We start from the raw sequence: 20,860 nt of genomic DNA, 5'->3' as shown, positions 1-20,860 counted from the left end.
TTTTTCCTCCATCTTTCTGTAAAGATTAAAAAGATGAAAGTATACTGTCTACCAAGTCATTCTTATTTTTCAAGTACCTTAATAAACTTTATTTTCAAATGACACCAACCCTATGTGGCTGAATAGTTTGTGCTGAGAGGTAATGAAGGAATACCAAAGCCAAAGGGTCTTGAAAGATTGTCTTTTATCCTTATCAGAAAAACTCCAGAAGCCTGCAGTGTGTGATTGCCCCTCAGTTCCTAGATGTGCCCCCCTAGAGTCCCAAAGAAAGACAATCGCCCATGTTAATGGACGATTTTAACTTCAGTTAGCACACAAGCCCCTTAGGACTAGATCAATTTTTGCAGTCTTCTAATATATTACATTTCTTCTAGATACAGAGATTAATGTTGTGAAAAAAAACAACCCCAAACATGAAGAGAAAGTCTTGTTAGGTGCGCGGAGGCGCGGTCCTATCTCAAGGGAGGTTGTGAGCCCTTGGATCATGGCGCGGCTCAGGGAGGAGCCCCAAGACACACCGCGAGAGGTGAGCAGGTACAAGCACGGGCAGAGTAAGGCTGGACTGAAGAGAAGGCAAGGAATATTCGGAACAGGAACAAGTCAGGCTCAGTCCTCCACTGGACCTACATGCACCAATGAGACCGAGCAACACAATGCTGGTCTCGAGAGTAGCTCTCCAGCCATTTGATAGCCCTTCTGGACCCATCACTTGGGAACGACAAGTGTGTGAGGCCAGACGGAGGCTGAGGATAGGAACAAGAAGACTCGGACGAAGATTCAGGATACTCGGAGGATTCAGATGTAGACTTGGATAGTCGGGAGACTCAGACAAGGACTAGGATACTCAGAAGACTCAGACAAGGATTCAGATCTCAAGCAAGGATTCAGGACTCAGGCGAAAGTACTGGGTGAGAACAGCATCGCAGCGAACCCTACACAGCCGCCCATGGCTGGTCGTGAACCACGCTGAACGCGAAGCAGACTCCAGGCGAAGAAGTGGAACTTGAGACTGGAACATGACGAAGATTTAGTAGAGGCCTGCACCGGGGCGTGCCCTACACAGCTGCCTGTGGTTGGTCGTGGACCCGCTGGAGCAGAGCAGGTTCTGGCAGAGTCTTGGACATGGAAGGAAGCAGGCACAAGGAACTCCGAAGACCGGGACAGGATTCAAGACTCAGGATTCAAGACTCAGGATTCTCAGAAGCAAGGCATTAAAAACAGAAGCCTCCTGGAGGCTTGCGCTGCAGACGAGAAGAAGGCCTTGTACCTCGAGGCGCCTTACACAGCCCCCCATGGGCTGATCACGGACAATGATGGTGGCATGCCAGGAAGGGTGAACAGACGAGGGACCTAGGAACTGGACGAAGAGCTGAAGATAAGTCGGACAGAGTCAGGACAGGAACATCGGACATCAGGAACATGGAACATGGTACCTCAGGACACAGAACATCAGGATATCTGGACACGGAACATTTGGACATCAGGAGAACTGGACATCTGGGACATCAGAAACAGGTGATGAGGAAGCTACGACGAGGAACGAGACAAGGAACATCAAGGTGACGAAGTTCAGGAACACGAAGAACATGGAACAAAGATCCATCAAGGCACAGGAAGACCATGGAGGACCTGCATCAGGAAGAAGACCACAGACGCTGTGAAGACCGGATCCGAAGGCCCTGAGGAACTGAGGCTGGGCCCTTTTATAGGGCTGATCTGGTGAAGACTGATGACATCATTGCTGAGGGCCGCGGGGCTTTTCCCGCTGCTGGCCCTTTAAAAGTTGAGAAGAGGCATGTGCCCCCGCCTATGAGGAAGCTGGAAGGCAGAAGACATCAGCGGCGTCCCTGCCGCATGGAAGGCCTGACAGGAAGCGGCTCCCTGCCGTGAAATGGTGGAGACAGGCAGCTGCTCCAGCCACAGAGTTGAAAGGTGGCATCGGGCGGCTCAGCCTGCTGCGAGGGACAGGCGACAGCTGCGGTCTCTGGGCTGTGGAGGATGGCATTGGCGATGACCTCGCTAAAGGAAAAGGTAGGGGACTGCCTGTAGGTCCAGCCGCGGGCAGGATCCTAACAAGTCTCAATGGTAATGTGAGAAAGATTTGTCCCAATTTAAGGGATTACGGTGGGAGACCTAAATATATGGCTTTATTTTAGATAATAAAGTTGTTTTAAAGTTTTGATGAAGATTGGTGTAAGAAAATAGAATATTATCATTTTACCATTACCATTTATGTTTCATTGTATTTATGATTTTTATGATCTTAATTGTAAATCACTGTGACCTTTTGCACAGTATATCAAATGTTATTAAAATTAAATGTTATAAGCAGCTCTTCTTAGTATCAATAATAATTCCTCAGATACTTCTTCCTACTTCAGAGATACGTTCCTATTCATCAGAACTCCCAACAAAAAGAATGGTAGGTGCAGATTCATCACAAATGTCGGCTCTTCAATGCTGCTTTATTTTGATAAGCTGAAGTCCACCAATCTTGCTTATATATTTGAGACTCAAAGTCCACAATGACTAAACATTTATTAGTGGTGAGTTGTCATTCATATCCCAGAACTATTCTTTTTTCTATGCTTTTTCTTACAACAAGCATTTTTAATAAACCTTGAATACTACCTTATCAAGGTATGTTAAGCTTGATGTGATATTAAATTTAATTTTTGCGATTTATATATATATATGAAATGAAATAAATGTTGAATTTGATTTTTTAACTATACACAGACTGTTGGGGCAGATGATTAAATACAAGGGTAACAATTAAAGTATTGGTTAAATCTCATTTATATATATGGTAGCTGTTGTGCTGCAATGGGAGAGAGCACCAGGGGGCGCTCCCCAGCGCGGGACGAGTGTTGTGTGCCCTGCGGAGAGACGATCCATGTTTGGGAATGGAGCAACCCAAGCCCCTGTTGACCTGCGCAGCCTCAGTGAGACCAACCACGCAAGGTTTGGTCTCTGAGTAGTCCTCTGACCACTCTAAGCCCTTTCGGACCTGCCTCTGGGTAACGGCAAAAAGTGGCAGGCCGGACAGAGGTCAAGGGTGGAAGGAGACATCTGGCACAGGACGGAAGTGGAACTGAAGGTCAGACAAAGACAAGAACTTGGAACTAAATATCAGGAAAGATGAAGACTTGGAACTGAAGATTAGGAGAAGATGAGGACTTGAAACTGAAAATCAGACTTGGACGAGACAAGGTTAAAAGCATAAGAAGGAATCCGGGCAATGCCTGTAGCGACCTCTATCTTGGACTGAGCTTCGTAGGCCTGGCGAAACAGGCCAGAGAAGTTGGACAGAGAACGGAAGAAAGTTAGGAGTCGGATCCAGAACCAAAGCATCTGGAACAGGTTAAAACATCAGGCCTCCTCAGCAAAGGCCCTGGACATCCTATACGAACTCCCAAGACACTCAGTTAAGGGCAGCGAGGAAAAGCGAGCAAGACATCTTGAAGACTCCGGATTTTGGAGGTGATGAAGGACAAGGAGATCTTCGGCTCCACTTGATGGAGAAGACCCACCAGCATCCTACACACCCCAGCAAGGGTGGTTGCAGACCACTGGGCCGCAGTGTGCCCTACTCAGCCCAGCCGGGCTGGTCGTGGACCACTCTAGAATGGATCATGGCGGAGCTTGAAGACATCTGGACAAGACGGACATCAGGACGAGAACGGAACATCAGGACTGGAACAGAACATCAGAACTGGAACAGAACATCAAGAAGAGACCAGGAATGGATTGGGATCCCAAGAAGAAGTGCCAAGCTGGAGCAGAAGACGAGGGATCCTAGAAAAGTACTGGCTCCTTGCGAAGGCAGGTTGGAAGTGACAGCAGGAGCCTTTTGTAGGAGGAAGAGGACTACGCCCGAGGAGGAGCTTACCAATGGACTACACCTCCCTGTCCCTTTAAGAAGGGGAGAGAGGTATGGCCTCGCCCCTTAGGAGGAACAGGAAGAGGAAGTCCAGTACCCTGGACAGTGGTGTCCCTGTTGCTGCCCTGCAAGAGGAGGAGTTGGGCCTCAGAGCAAGCCCTGTCATGAGAGGTGGCTCCTTGCTACTGAAGAGGCCTCTGGGAGTGGCACCGCGCTGCAAGAGAAGCCTGGAAGGTGGCAGTCTGAGCTGGGAAGATGGCGGCTCCCGCCGCAGGACAGCAGCTTTGATGGCGGCTCTTGCCACATGTGAGAAGCCCGGTGTGGCTCCTGCCGTGCCGGCTAGATGGTGGCCCAGGCTGCGAAGGTAAGAGCCTGTTCGCAGCCCTGCCGTGAGCAGGCTCACAACAATAGCTCCCCTTTTTCACAGTTTATTCTTTTGACTTTTTAATTCTTCCAACCACATTTCCTTCTTCTTACAGTAAAAGATACCCCAGTCTCTCCTACATTTCCCTAAGGCCTGGTTGTTAACATCCTGAGTAATACAAGTAAACAGTAAAAACAAGTACAAAATATAACCATCACTATTCTTTTTGATTTATCCAAACAACCAATGTTATCTTTGATGAAAAGCTGCAGATTTTTAACATGCTGTTTTCATAGATTGATACAGTAACTTCCTACAGGAGAGACGATTTCTCAAAACAGGACTATAGAACTCACAGTCTTTTGATATATACTGTGCAGCACAAGGCAATCTATAAATAACAGCTAAGATGAACAAATCCCAGAGAATCGAGTGAGAAGTATGGAATTCAGTACATGGAAATATAATATTCTGCCATTGTACAGGCTCTTGCTATTCTAGAGGTATCACTGAGATAAAGCGTAGAGAGCACAGTTGAATACAGTACAAGTTACCATATAATTACATTGTTCTGACCGACACTAAGGCCCTGATTCATGAAGCTTTTTTGTTCCCCCATAGACACAGGATGGAAGAAAAACCAATGGGGTAGATTTTAAAAAGGTGCACATGCTACCCGGCGAGCGCAAGGGGGTGCACAACTGTGCATCTTGCACATGCTGAGCCACGCTGCCTTCCCGAAATCGGAGTGGCCTGGAATGGATCTTCCCTTCCCCCTAACCTGACCTTCCCACCCATTCCCCTAACCTTTCCTCCCCCTAGCCCTACTCTAACCCCCCCAAAATTTTTATTTTACCTTTTGCACCTGCCTCTGGGCAGGCGCAAGTTGCACATGCTGGCAGACTGCCGGCACATGATCCTTCGACACAGCGGCAATGGCCGCTGTGTCGGAGGCCTCTGGCCCTGCCCTAGCTCCACCCCCGGACCGCCCCGATCCCGCCCCCAGAACACCCCTTTAGTAAAGCCCTGGGACTTTCACGCGTCCCGGGGCTTTACGCGCGTCGCCGGTCCTTTTTAAAATAGGCCCTACGCACGTAAACTTTTTAAAATCCAGCCCTTAGTGAATCAGATCCCAAATCTACATTTTGCTATAAATATACACAATTCTATTATTATTGATTAATTTTTCACTTGGGTACATCATAGTAAACCATAGTTAGATTACTTGCATACATTTCCTTAATTAAACAAAATGTCCCAGCTCAGCTGTATTGAGAGCAAAACAGGTTAAAACATAATGAAAATGCAAGGCTCTAACATTGAATCCTCCAGGCATATCACAGGTAAATTAACAACAGCTCATGTTTGAAAGATGAAAAGGTCCTATAGTATTCCTTTATCATAAAATAGAATGTTAAAACAAGCCAATCTGTAGACAGATATAGAACCTTACACATATGACTTTTCATAAATAATTTGTAAAAGGATTTTTAAAAATCTAACTTGGCTTTTATTAACTTGTTCATCCTGTATTTGTAGGGTTTGTTTTTATCATCTTCTCTTGAGCCATCTAAATATGCATTAAATAATAAAATGGCAATAGCTGGTTAGTACTAGATGTGTTTCACTTATCAGGTGTGTGATCAAGGAGTAATAGGAATTATAAAGCTAAATTAATTGGGCGGATGGGCAGACTAGATGGGCTGTATGGTCTTATTCTGCCATCATGTTTCTATGTTTCTGTGCAAATTGTGGTTCTTTCATTCATAATCAGTTTTCTTCTTTCCATGAAATATATTATGGTTTCTAATTAATCCAAGGCAATAGGACTAAGGTTGCCAACTGGCTCCAGATTTTCAGGACAGGTTTATCCAGTCCTGATTTTAATCCCCTGCACACAGTCTTGATTTTCTGAGGGAATGCAATAGGGAAATCAGAATAAGTTCCAGCATGCAATTGGGTAAAACAAGGACTGGATCAACCTGTTCTGAAAATCTGGAGCCAATTGGCAACCCTATATAGGACTCTAGAATCAACTAATGAAGAATTAAATAAAGATCCTATGCATAGTAGTGTATCCAGCAAAAAAAGTGAACAAACATTTTGCAAGTTGAGTTTTATTATCGTGTTGATTTAAAGTGTTTACAAGTCTTGTTCACTTCAGCAATGACACAGAAGCAACTACAATGTCCTTTGGAAACATGGCTCGTTGGCCAATAACTCTAAGGGCAGTCACACTTTCCTACAAAACAATTACAACAATCTTGTGCAATATACTGGAAAATGTATGAAATAGAACAAGTCAGTACTGCATGAGCCACATCATCTATAACACCCTTACCTTAGATTCATCAAAATGTGTTATATATCTCAATAGGAGGGCCATCTAATAGCTTGAGGTGAGGTGTTGTGGTGGTGTAGGGTTTAGGGGCCAGTTTCTCATGTAAAGTGAGACGTATGGACAGCATAATACATCTCGGTGAAGATTTGACATCATTTGGAGTGAAGAATGTCTCACAAAGATGATATTTCTATGTTTTCTCACCCTAGCTTGATGGACTCTATAACAGGGTACCATCAAGCTAGGGCGAGATAACATAGTACAAAATTTCATCTTTCTGAGACTTTTCCCACTTCAAATGATGTCAAATTTTCACCAAGGTGTACTGTGCTGTTTGTACATCTCACTCTACATGAGAAACTGGCTCCTAAACTCTAAACCACCACCAGCACCTCACCTTGAATTATTAGAGGGCCCTCCTATTGAGATATAAATAGTTGCACACTGTGAGGGCCTCCCCAGAGACACTCTCTCTCTCACTCTCCCTTCCCAAGCCCAGAAATGACTGAAATGCAATTCTAAAAATGAGTCACAAATTGTATTATGACCATTTCAGGCATATCACACAGCCTAACACCAGGAAAAAAGGTGTAGTTATTTCCAGCAATAAAACTGTGCGATAGCATGCATTGTGCTATCACTCAGTGTGATATTGCCCCTCATTTTCATAAATCCCACTCAAACTCATCCCTGATCTCATCCCTTCCAAAAGTTTGCTTTTGCGTTGTGCACGAGTGTTATTATCACATGCATTATGGCATTAACAAATGCGTTAACATGTTATCGCATGCATTAACGCCATAACACATTTTGATGAATGACCCTGTAAGTTACAAGAAAGTAGGATTCCTTACAGATACAGTTTGCATACCATGTTAACATTGCCTTTTTAAAAAATCAAAGAGCTGTTTTTTCTTAACAAATGCGATTTAGATACATGTTGTTCAAAAATATCCTGTTTTCCTTTATTTTCCTTAAAAAATGGGAATGTAGTTGTTTATTTTGGTCCTGTGTCTTTGGGAAATGCATTCCGCAATCCATACGATATTCCTGCATTCTTGTTCCTTCAGCTTAATGTATGCATAAAACACTCCAAAATGGAACTGGTTATTGAATGCCAGAACATTCATTTTTACCTACAAGGAAAAACAAAATAACAATACACATGTCTTTACAGATTATTGCTTTAGAACTAATATTTCTATGCAATCTGTAACTTCAAATTGTGTCCATAAGACATATTATAGCTAAGCAAAATGTTAAGTTTGATTCTGAGTGACCGCATTGCTTCACATACGTGGGTGGATTTTTCAGAAGGTATATCCAGTTAACTTCAGAAGTTAGCCAGATAAATTCAGTTGGATAAAAAATACGCAACCAGATAAATTTGTGTGAACAAACTTGCAAGGCACCTACATTTAGCAGAGCAGAGAAGTTGCAGGACCAGGAACCTTCCCAGGGGTTTTACAACTTAGCCATTAGCACATATTTACAGTGCTAACCGGCTAACCACTAACTGGTTAAATTTATCCACACAATTCCGGCAAATAGCAGTCCAAAATCTAGTTTTCAGCTAGTTTTAGGGTAATAAGTTTCAGCCGTGAACCTAGTATCTCAGGCTTTTTGAAAATTGACCCATCAGTACATTAATATACAAGGAATCCTTTGTATTACAGACTGAGCTGTTAACTTTGAAATGCTTGCACCAGCTACTTCTTTTTGAAAAATCATCCATTGTACCTGAAGACTGGAGGATAGCAAATGTAACCCCAATATTTAAAAAGGGCTCCAGGGGCGATCCGGGAAACTACAGACCGGTTAGCCTGACTTCAGTGCCAGGAAAAATAGTGGAAAGTGTTCTAAACATCAAAATCACAGAACATATAGAAAGACATGGTTTAATGGAACAAAGTCAGCATGGCTTTACCCAGGGCAAGTCTTGCCTCACAAATCTGCTTCACTTTTTTGAAGGAGTTAATAAACATGTGGATAAAGGTGAACCGGTAGATATAGTATACTTGGATTTTCAGAAGGCGTTTGACAAAGTTCCTCATGAGAGGCTTCTAGGAAAAGTAAAAAGTCATGGGATAGGTGGCGATGTCCTTTCGTGGATTGCAAACTGGCTAAAAGACAGGAAACAGAGAGTAGGATTAAATGGGCAATTTTCTCAGTGGAAGGGAGTGGACAGTGGAGTGCCTCAGGGATCTGTATTGGGACCCTTACTGTTCAATATATTTATAAATGATCTGGAAAGAAATACGACGAGTGAGATAATCAAATTTGCAGATGACACAAAATTGTTCAGAGTAGTTAAATCACAAGCAGATTGTGATAAATTGCAGGAAGACCTTGTGAGACTGGAAAATTGGGCATCCAAATGGCAGATGAAATTTAATGTGGATAAGTGCAAGGTGATGCATATAGGGAAAAATAACCCATGCTATAATTACACGATGTTGGGTTCCATATTAGGTGCTACAACCCAAGAAAGAGATCTAGGTGTCATAGTGGATAACACATTGAAATCGTCGGTTCAGTGTGCTGCGGGCAGTCAAAAAAGCAAACAGGATGTTGGGAATTATTAGAAAAGGAATGATGAATAAAACGGAAAATGTCATAATGCCTCTGTATCGCTCCATGGTGAGACCGCACCTTGAATACTGTGTACAATTCTGGTCGCCGCATCTCAAAAAAGATATAATTGCGATGGAGAAGGTACAGAGAAGGGCTACCAAAATGATAAGGGGAATGGAACAACTCCCCTATGAGGAAAGACTAAAGAGGTTAGGACTTTTCAGCTTGGAGAAGAGACGACTGAGGGGGGATATGATAGAGGTGTTTAAAATCATGAGAGGTCTAGAACGGGTAGATGTGAATCGGTTATTTACTCTTTCGGATAGTAGAAGGACTAGGGGACACTCCATGAAGTTAGCATGGGGCACATTTAAAACTAATCGGAGAAAGTTCTTTTTTACTCAACGCACAATTAAACTCTGGAATTTGTTGCCAGAGAATGTGGTTCATGCAGTTAGTATAGCTGTGTTTAAAAAAGGATTGGATAAGTTCTTGGAGGAGAAGTCCATTACCTGCTATTAAGTTCACTTAGAGAATAGCCACTGCCATTAGCAATGGTTACATGGAATAGACTTAGTTTTTGGGTACTTGCCAGGTTCTTATGGCCTGGATTGGCCACTGTTGGAAACAGGTTGCTGGGCTTGATGGACCCTTGGTCTGACCCAGTATGGCATTTTCTTATGTTCTTATGTTCTTAATATCTTTGAAGAATTTAAAAAATCTAGGACAAGCTTATAATAGCAATTCTAAGGAAATATAGTCTAGCTTTTATAATGTTTACATTACTTATTGTTTTAAGACTTATGGAGTGCATTAATGTTATCACAGCATTTTATATGTGCGTATATATGTATTTTGAACCATTTTGTAATCCGCTTGTGCTCAACTATGGTAAGTGGAATATCAAATGTGACTAAATAAATACATTTGGGCCGATACAGTAAGGTGTGGTAGAAAGAGGTGCGTTAGTGCCCGGCGCACCCGCGTTTGCCGCACGCACAGTTCGGATCACCTACCGCTCGATACTGTATTTAAATGGCATGCAAATGCAAGCCGCGTCCAACGCACATCCATGAAGCGCAATCCATTTTACTGTATAGGTGCTATACAGCGCCTATACAGTATCCTGGGTGCGTTGGTACCTGTCATTTCAAATGTCATTTCAAATGACGTTTGAAATGACAGGTACAAGGAAGTGGTTGGCTCTCCTACAGACCCCGCTGCCCTGAGCGCCCGGCGCCAGCAAGCTCCAGCAGCCGGCGATCGGAGGCAGGGAGCGCAACAAAGCACCCTCCTTCGGACGGACAAGAGAGACGAAATTTCACAGTCCCAAACCAAACCAACCCAATCCAATCCAAGCCAAGCCAAGCCCCAGCAGAGAGAGACGAAATTTCACAGTCCCAAACCAAACCAACCCAATCCAAGCCCCAGCAGAGAGAGACGAAATTTCACAGTCCCAAACCAAACCAAACCAACCCAATTCAAGCCCCAGCAGAGAGAGAGAGAGAGAGACGAAATTTCACAGTCCCAAACCAACCCAATCCAAGCCCCAGCAGAGAGAGATGAAATTTAGCCGCCCAGTCGCAAACCAACCCAATCCACAGAAAAAAAATGCTTCTCGCACTTATACGCCCAGTCCCAAACCAAACCAACCCAATCCAAGCCCCAGCAGAGAGAGATGAAATTTCACAGTCCCAAACCAACCCAATCCAAGCCCCAGCAGAGAGAGACGAAATTTCACAGTCCCAAACCAACCCAATCCAAGCCCCAGCAGAGAGAGACGAAATTTCACAGTCCCAAACCAACCCAATCCAAGCCCCAGCAGAGAGAGATGAAATTTCACAGTCCCAAACTTTCCCCCAGCCCCCGCTCACCTGCCCTGGCCGCGGCCACACAAGCCCCCAGCAGCAGCAGTAGAAGGGCATCGAGAGAGAGCGGCGACAGAGAGCAGCTTCAGCAGCCCCGCCGGCTAAAGTGAATACGTGCACGCCTGTACATCCAATATGGGCGCTCAAGGCAGCGAAGGTGCAGGCGCACACGCCGTGACCGGCTGGACGTCGGAGGTCACGGCCTGTGCGCATGCGCCTTCGCTGCCTTGAGTGCCCATATTGGACCTACAGGCGTGCACGTATTCACCTTCGCCGGCGGGGCTGCTGAAGCCGCTCTCTCTCACCGCCCTTCTACAACTACTGCTGCTGCTGGGGGCTTGCGTGGCCGCGGCCAGGGCAGGTGAGCGGGGGCTGGGGGAAAGTTTGGGACTGTGAAATTTCGTCTCGCTCTGCTTGGGCTTGGATTGGGTTGGTTTGGTTTGGGACTGGGCAGCTAAGTGCGAGAAGCATTTTTTTTTCTGTGGATCGGGTTGGTTTGGGACTGGGCGGCTAAGTGCGAGAAGCATTTTTTTTCTGTGGATTGGGTTGGTTTGGGACTGGGCGGCTAAGTGTGAGAAGCATTTTTTTTCTGTGGATTGGGATGGTTTGGGACTGGGCGGCTAAGTTCACCACACTAATGCAAGGGTCAGGGTAGGCGGTAAATTAGTAGGTTAAAGATGCGGCAAGATAGCAGGTTAAAAAGGCTTTAGTCGGGGCACACTTTACTGTATGGGAGGGAATAGCTAATCAGATCGTTTACATACATATACATGCCGCGGGCGGAAAGGAATATGCGTCAAGTTAAAGAAGCGGTAAGGATCGGTAAAAACAGATAGTGAATCGCGGATTAGACTTACGCGGCGAAATTGTGAGCACACAGCGAGTTAGAAACAGGGTAACTGCGGCCGCGCTTTACTGTATCGGCCTGATTGTTAGCCAATCCCTTGTTTTAAAACTCCATACCCTCTCTTTCTTAGGGGAATGATGGCTCTTATAGTTCTGTTGTGTTGCTGCATTCATTAATATTTTCATTGCAAACAACTCCAAAGACCCAGAGATACAATTTGGACTGAACTGTCTTCAAACAGACTAGTACTTTGTGATAGAAAATAAACCTCAGTACTGTATGTAATGATTTCAGCAGCCTCATTATACCCTGACCATGATGCCTCCCCACCAGCAGAGGTCTCCTCAGAGCTCCTTTCCATGCTATCAAAAAAGAATTAAAAACCTGGCTTTTTACCAAAGCTTTGTCATATTATCTTAATTACCAACACCTACAAACTCCCAACCAGACAAATCCAAAGAAAACAGAGACACCACCCTATCAACTTATAATGGACTAATAAAACCATCAACTCTACAACAGACATCTAAGAAATTTTCCATTTATAATCTAACCCCCCTATTACCCCCCAATGCTACCCAACTTTATCTTTAAATTGTATTTGTTAAAACTTTAATGTTACTCTCCTAATGTAAACCGTTATGATGGCAAAACCGAATATACGGTATACAAAACGTTAAAATAAAAAAAATAAAATAAAATATCCATATCAGCTATTCACTACTTAGCCTGTGGTGCATCCTCCTCGCCATCAGGAGTCCTCAGTATGCCCTTCTCCAGCCTTGTCAAGCTCCTCCTCCTTGCCTGTACCACACCCAAATCTCAGCCCTACATAACCCTATTTGCTGCTTCGATGTCTTCACATCGAGTCTGCCTTGGCTCCTTGCCCTGACTTCCTGCTTTGTCTTCCTTGAAGCCATCCAGCCTTCTCACTCCTTGCCTTGTCTTGTGGCCATCTAGCCTTCTTGCTCCTTGCCTTGCCTCATGTCCATCTGGCCTTATCGCTCCTTTCCTTGCATTTTTAGCCTACTTTGGCCATTTCTAGCTCTGTGGCCTATTTAGGCCTTCCCTGTTCTATGGCCTTTCTTTTTTTTTTTTTTTAATGTAAAGTTTTATTGACATAATTAACAAAACAATGTTATACAAAAAAGACACGTAAGTCAATAGGGTTTTCATAGTATAAACCCCCCATAATCCCCCCTCCCCCTCCCATCTCTTCGTCAAACATATATCATAGAAACGAAAACATGATGATATCAGCAAGGTGAAAAGTAGGCAAAATGGTCAAAACAGTATGACAATAGTATACAACGTAAAATGTAATGTCAAGAGTATAGAATTCGTAATAAATCTCATGAAGGAACAAGAGCGTCTCTAGGTATTTATTTCTACTTGTCCAAGTCTAGACTAGTGCAACAAGATGCACAAGAAAGGGATAAGATAAAAATAAAAGAGAAGATAGGATTCTCATGAGCCCCCTGGCTTAGAGTGAGTGGCAAGCCACTTGATAAAGGGATCCCAAGAACGGCAATGGGCAGGCATCTGATCTCGACGAATAGCAGTGAGATGAGCCATCCTATAGCACGAGTGAAGTCTATGGATCACAGCAGACAACGATGGTAAGTGAGGTGATTTCCATGCTTTGGCAAGTTCACATCGGGCTGCAATATAGACTTGTGATATAAAAGATTGCATAGGCTTAGTCAGGTCCTCATTGGGAAGGAGAAGCAACACTTGGGTCGAATGCAGGGGAACATCCATATCAGTAACAATCCGCAGCCATTGTTGCACATTGGCCCAGAAAGGAAGCACTAGAGGGCACGTCCACCAGATATGGAGATATGTGCCCACTTGCCCGCAGTTCCTCCTTCTATGGCCTTTCTATGCCTCCTTAGCCCAGTGTGCCTTTGGGCCTTATGTTCGGTGTTCCGTGTTCATGTGTCCTGTCCTTGTCTTACCCTGCCTTTGTCCTGCCTCAACCTGTGTCCTTCCTTAGTCCTTGTTCAGTGTTTGTCCTTGAGTCAAGCCACAGTTCCAGTCCTTGCCTGCACTCAAGATACTGTTCCAGTCCTTGCCTGCACCCAAGACCCTGTTCCAGTCCTGGCCTGCACTCTGCACCAGTATCAGCTCCTGCCCTTGCCAGCACTCAAAAAGATGCACCAGTGCTGCCACAAAGCCCTCCTGACCCCCAGATCCCAAGAACTCAATCTCAGGGGGAGGGGGCTGGCTAGGCCTAAGACTGGCCCTAGTCCTGACCTGCCGTCTCGTGGCACTCCCCATGTTCACTCAGCCAACCGCACACACTGTGCCAAAATGTGTACCAAGTAAAAGTTCACAGAACTTCTACTGTTGAGTCTATTTTCCTGAAACACCGTTCACAGGTCTATTTTCTGCAGACAATCTAAGAACATATGAACAGTAATATGAACTTACAACATCACAAGTACAAGAACACTCTTTAGGATTTTGTAATACCCAAATGCTTTGTTACTGGAATTTGCCGAAATGTTGCTCATATCATTGTAACTGAATCACAGAAATCTTACAGCCTGAGCCAGATTTCTTGAGGACTTGCTATAGCAAGTCGGCAAACATTTGCTCAAGAAACACAGTATGCTTTTTTTTTTTTTTTTTTTTTGCCAAAAGGGGCTAAATCTAACAGTTTAACAAAAGACAAATAGTGATTTTTGCCTGTATATTTTTTCTGTTCTTTTTTTTTATACCGATGATGCACAGCTTTAATTGTGGCCCTTAGGGCCTCATTTTCCAAGCACTTTACCACGTGCGAATGCAAATTAGTGATTTGGTATTCAGGGGGCGGAGCATATGTAAAGCGGGAACCTGTTTATCATGTGCGGCGAAACAGCCGCAGTGTTAGCGCGGCTGCTCTCGCGGCTAATAACTACAACCCTCAAATTTGCGTTATGGACTGCGCTATGGGCCAGAAAAGGATTATCGCCATCCACGATAGTCCCAGACAGCCTGTTTGAGTGAGTGAGAGAGAGAGAGAGCGAGAGAGAGAGAGCGCCTTACTATAGTGCCTATGCCCTAGACAGGTATTTTAACCCCTATGGGAGGGCCACCTACTAACTCGGGGTGGGGATTAGGTATCAGCGTCGGGGGTTGGGGGCCACTTTCGCATTCCACATGAGACCTACGGAAAGAACAGTGGTCTCTAGTGAAGATTTGCTGGCCGTCGGAGTGAGGAAACTCACTCCAAGAAGAGATTTGGGCAACGTTCTCTTCACCTAGCTTGTTGTTGCCCAGGTAGAGTGTCCAGCAAGCTAGGTGGAGAGAACGTTGCCCAAATCTCTTCTTGGAGTGAGTTTCCTCACTCCAACGGCCAGCAAATCTTCACTAGAGACCACTGTTCTTTCCGTAGGTCTCATGTGGAATGCGAAAGTGGCCCCCAACCCCCGACGCTGATACCTTATCCCCACCCCGAGTTAGTAGGTGGCCCTCCCATAGGGGTTAAAATACCTGTCTAGGGCATAGGCAGTATAGTAAGGTTCTCTCTCTCTCTCTCTCTCTCTCTCTCTCTCTCTCTCTCTCTCTCTCTCTCTCTCTCTCTCTCTCTCTCTCTCTCTCTCTCTCTCTCTCTCTCTCTCTCTCTCTCTCTGTGCCTGAAACAGGCTGTCCGGGACTATTGTGGCCTGTGATGATTGAAGTGCAAAAACCGGCAAATATTGTGCACTGCGATGAAACCCCGAAACAATCATTGCACACTGGGAAAACATTGCGTGCGGTGCTAATGTTTTCGCAAATGGCGAAAACATCGCCGCACGCGATGTTTCCCCACTGCACGAAAGAAGCCTCATTTGCATTGGTAACGCCCCCTAATGCGATATTGGAAAATGAGGCCCTTAGTTGGAAAATGATTTCAAAAGTAGTGACTGGTCAGACCCCTGGTGCTTGAAGATTCCCATGACCCTACTTTCCTTCCAGCTTGGGAAGTTACATCTCTTACCTCATGCTCAAAAAATTTGTCTTCTAGTGTTTTATCTCCGCTCTCATTTCCTATTCCTTCAAACAAAGATCTGTACTCCTTGGGAAGAGAAAAAAAACAACAGAAATATCAGTCAGCAATGATTGTACAGATGGCAATATTTATGCAATAAGAATGCATGGGTTCAAATGCTAGACCAGACTGCTGCATTTAACCTCTCTCGGGCTCCTTTGAAAAGTGTTCATAGACTCCAGTTTTTGCAGAACAGACTGCTATCTCTTTCACTAGATCTGCCAAGGAAGAGTGTACTCTGCCCGCACTTGGCACTGGCTGCCAGTATGTCTGCAAGTTCAAATGAGGTGCTGCGTATCATATTTAAAGTTCTAATGTAATGGTTTAAGCTATTTCAAAAGTGTCTCTTGCCTATTTTCCCTCTGTAGCAGCTGTGGTTCATAGAAGACAAATTATCATGTATTTCCCAGGTTTACTCTATGTGAGTAGCAGTGTCAGGGTGGTATCACAAGGGAATTTTGGTTTTGCGATAGGTTAGCACAGTTTGTCCCAATCAGTGTGCTACACAGCACACTGATGTGCCTTCCAACCTAATTAGGTGTACCATGGAAAAGTCTTTACTGCCTGATGCTTGGATCCAGACCAGCATCTGCATTCTGCTCTCAGCACCTCACAGCAGCAAGACCCACCAGTGGTGGTTCTTCAACATATAGGAATTCCTTTTTTGAGAACATGTGTAATTATGCAAGCCTCTTCTTCCTAGCTCCAGAATGAACCCTGGAATGTGGTAATTGATGGGAAGCCTGCAGAGCATGTATAGAAAAGTCCCGCTTTTGGGCTGATTCAGTAAAGGGAGCTGGGCCGTGGGCACTGTTCAACACATGTTTGGCCACGTGTTTTCAAGGTGCTCCTATTACTAGGGATGTGAATCGTTTTCCATATCGTCTTAACGATAGAAATCGTGTGGCAGGGCAAGAAAATCGTCTTAGGCACGATTATTTCATTGAAAAATCGTTAAAAATCGTTTTTTCCGATTAGTGCGCACTAAATCGAGTTAGTGCGCACTAACTCCCCGTTAGTGCGCACTAACTCGATTTAGTGCGCACTAACTCAAAATGATACAAATAGACACTTTCCAGGTCACTGAAGGTCAGTTAGGAATGAATATGTGTTACTATTGGCTGGCAGCCCTCTTATCTATTGATGTTACCACTGAGGTGATGGTTGGGGGGATGGGAAATGGAACTGGAAACTCACGAACAGCAACAGAAAATGAAACAGTGTTCACACTTCCCAGGTCAGTAAAGGTCACTTAGCAATGAATATATGTATTCCTATTGGCTGGCTGTGCTCTTATCTATTGATGTTACCAAGGTTCCACTGAGGTAATGGCATTGGTTGGGGGGATGTGAAATGGAAACAGTTGGAAGCTTGACAAAAAAAGTAATGTGATGATCAGCACTTCTTTGTTTATTATTTTTGTTAGCAGGCACCTGAAATGCTAGTGCATGTTGAATTTGCCAATCACTGTGCATTTTAGAAAGGTGGTCCTGGCTGGAACTGTACACAGTTCAAATATATGTAATTGATTGTTGGTAAGTGTATTTTTTAAGTAGCCACACTGGCACCAGTATGTTTACTTATCCTCTTACTTAACTCACTAGCTCAGCTTTGTAAGAAGGGCTTCTCTGCTTGTGTGTTGCTTTTCTTTGCTGTGAGGAGAGCAGAAACATCAGATCTGTATTCAATCTACTACAGTCATCTCTTATATTAACCTACTCAATTTTTTTTAAATGATTTGTTATATCACTGAATTAATAATTCATTATTATTAGGTGGTGGTGAATGTCTGGACCCCCGCTGGGCTTTTGGCAAGTCTTGTGGGGGTCAGGAGGCCCCCCCAAGGTGGCCAAAAGTCCCTGGGGGTCCAGCGGGGGTCTGGGAGCGATCTCCTGTCGCAAATCGTTTTTTCGTAAGGAAAATGGCGCCGGCCATAGCAGGGTGGGTTTTAGGGTTGCTTTAGCGTGCCGGTTTCCCCGCCCTCCCCCCCACTGGACCCCAGGTAATATAAGGCACTTTGGGGGGGTTCGGGAGGGTGGGGGATTTATTTTCAAGGGTCAGGGTGTTGTGATCTTCCTGCACACAGTGCCCTAACCCTGGCAGGAGGGTGGGGGATTTATTTTCAAGGGTCGGGGTGTTGTGATCTTCCTGCACACAGTGCCCTAACCCTGGCAGGAGGGTGGGGGATTTATTTTAAAGGGTCGGGGTGTGTTTTAGGTTTGCTTTAGCGTACCGGTTTCCCCGCCCTGCCCCCCACTGGACCCCAGGTAATATAAGGCACTTTGGGGGGGTTCGGGAGGGTGGGGGATTTATTTTCAAGGGTCAGGGTGTTGTGATCTTCTTGCACACAGTGCCCTAACCCTGGCAGGAGGGTGGGGGATTTATTTTCAAGGGTCGGGGTGTTGTGATCTTCCTGCACACAGTGCCCTAACCCTGGCGGGAGGGTGGGGGATTTATTTTCAAGGGTCGGGGTGTTGTGATCTTCCTGCACACAGTGCCCTAACCCTGGCAGGAGGGTGGGGGATTTATTTTCAAGGGTCGGGGTGTTGTGATCTTCCTGCACACAGTGCCCTAACCCTGGCAGGAGGGTGGGGGATTTATTTTAAAGGGTCGGGGTGTTGTGATCTTCCTGCACACAGTGCCCTAACCCTGGCAGGAGGGTGGGGGATTTATTTTCAAGGGTCGGGGTGTTGTGATCTTCCTGCACACAGTGCCCTAACCCTGGCAGGAGGGTGGGGGATTTATTTTTAAGGGTCGGGGTGTGTTTTAGGTTTGCTTTAGCGTGCCGGTTTCCCCGCCCTGCCCCCCACTGGACCCCAGGTAATATAAGGCACTTTGGGGGGGTTCGGGAGGGTGGGGGATTTATTTTCAAGGGTCGGGGTGGGTTTTAGGGTTGCTTTAGCGTGCCGGTTTCCCCGCCCTGCCCCCCATTGGACCCCAGGTAATTTAAGGCACTTTGGGGGGGTTCGGGAGGGTGGGGGATTTATTTTCAAGGGTCAGAGTGTTGTGATCTTCCTGCACACAGTGCCCTAACCCTGGCACCAGGGGTGTTGTGATCTTCCTGCACCCAGTGCCCTAACCCTGGCACCAGGGGTGTTGTGATCTTCCTGCACACACAGTGCCCTAACCCTGGCACCAGGGGTGTTGTGATCTTCCTGCACACAGTGCCTGACCCTGACTCCTCCCCTCCCCCATGTCCCAGCCAGTGAATAGTGTGTGGGTGAGTGGTGGGGGGGGGGGGGGGAGGGATGGGAAGGGAGAGACAGCCCCTGCATTCAGGGGCTGTCTCTCCCTTCCTATCCCTCCCAGGGAGTGGGGCTGGCTCTCCCTTCCCATCCCTCACAGGGAGTGGGGCTGCTTGCCCCTTCACCTCCCCCCACCCCCTCCCCTTCCCCTTCTCTCTCCCATATACCAGCAGTGGGGGATGTGAAGGGTGGGATACTTCAGCCCTTTCCAGTCTGAGCTTCTGAACTTACTTTTTTTCATCTTCTTTTTTATTTTCTCATTGTAGATGGATCATGATAGGGAGTCAGCCCAACCGTCCTCCTCAAAGGCCGATCGTGATGCTAGGTCCCGGAAGCCACGGTTCACACAGGCAGATGTGGACCTCCTAGCCCGGCTACTCCTCCTGGATGAGGAGCATCTCTACACCCCCTCAGGCAGCAGGCCTAACCTTCAAAGGGAGTCTGCAGCCTGGGTGGCTCTCCAGGAGGAGTTCTGCCGGAGAGCCTCTTACCCGCGTGAGATCGAAGATCTCAAGAAGAAAGGTGAGAGATAATGTTAGTGGTGTATTATATTTATTTATATTTATTTATCATTTTGAAATGATGTGATTTGTATTTGGGAATTTTGAATGCCACATTAAAAGATAGCTAATTTTTTTTTATTACTAAATGTTATATATTGCATAAAAAAATAACCTAGCAGGGCATGTTGTGTTTGTAAGTAATTTATTAATCAATTAATGTTATTCTATTTCCTTTCTACCTCTAATTCTCAGGTCGGCATCTGAGACTTCACGAGGGTGATTGGCTTGAGGAGGTCCGCCTGACTTTAGCGCGTCCTTCGCCTGGTAGGCTGTTTGAGAATACTCCACAAGTACACAAATATTATTCAATTAATTGTAATGGAATTTGTGTTTAATTTTGTTTGTGTCAGTTCCAATTCCTTTTTTTTAAATTTTAACTGTTGTTCTGTGAAATTTGATCTGTGTCTTCGTACAGAACCACACACCAGCAGGGACGAGGCAGGGCTTCCTGGGCCCAGTAGCTGTCAGCAGAGGAGGACGGAGCAAACCGTCACTGGTGGGCCAGGTATTATATTATTAGATAATTGAGCCCTGACCATTGACCAACATGCTGCAAATGTGAATGGGGGATAAATGTGAGACTGAGGGAAGGGGGGTATTAGTCACTGTGAGAGGGGAGGGAGGCAGTGGGAGAAAGAGGATGAGTGAGGAAGAAGAACTGTAGAAGAGTGCCATGTTAAAAAATGAACTGAAAAACATTTTTTTTTAATGTAGCACGTGTGTACGGGCTTAATGGCTTGTATTTTGGCCCACAGGGCCAGTATGTATGTTGTAGTACTAGTAGTAGTAGTTTGTCTAGTATCTGTCTGAGGCAGAAAATCAAAATTATTGTTTGTGATCAGTCAGTTATATAGGGTGGGATAGATGTATGTTATGTTATATATTTATATAATATTATCTCTAATTATCTAGAATGATATCCCTCCACTCTCCCTCTCCGAGGTTGTAGACTATAAACTCATTTTTCCAAAATCCTACAATTTAGTAAACTAAGGGGTTGAATGTATTTTAATATTGTAAACTTGCTGGTGCGTACAATACTGGTTTGTGGCCCTCGAGGACCATAACTGCCCACCCCTGTTCTATATCTTATGTAGAATTTTTTACATTTCTTTACAGGGCAAGAAGAGGCAGCCACAGCCACCAGTGCCACTGCC

General features: G+C 45.3%; 1 protein-coding gene across 1 annotated transcript in view; it reads right to left on the bottom strand.

Annotated features, from left to right (window-relative positions):
- Positions 1 to 7,508: 7,508 nt before the first annotated feature.
- Positions 7,509 to 20,860, bottom strand: part of ATP6V0D2 (ATPase H+ transporting V0 subunit d2) — a 122,554-nt gene continuing 109,202 nt past the window's right edge. Inside the window, exons 7-8 of the mRNA XM_029591604.1 lie at positions 15,845 to 15,922; positions 7,509 to 7,724 (exon numbers count right to left, since the gene is read on the bottom strand). Of these exons, the coding sequence (XP_029447464.1) occupies positions 7,563 to 7,724; positions 15,845 to 15,922 (240 nt within the window). The 3' untranslated portion in view covers positions 7,509 to 7,562. The remainder of the gene's footprint in view (positions 7,725 to 15,844; positions 15,923 to 20,860) is intronic.

Source organism: Rhinatrema bivittatum, chromosome 2 (genome assembly GCF_901001135.1).
Source record: "Rhinatrema bivittatum chromosome 2, aRhiBiv1.1, whole genome shotgun sequence".
In the NCBI taxonomy this organism is placed as follows: Eukaryota; Metazoa; Chordata; class Amphibia; order Gymnophiona; family Rhinatrematidae; genus Rhinatrema; species Rhinatrema bivittatum.
Note: the sequence above shows the minus strand (reverse complement) of the source record. Positions and strands in the feature narration are given on the sequence as shown.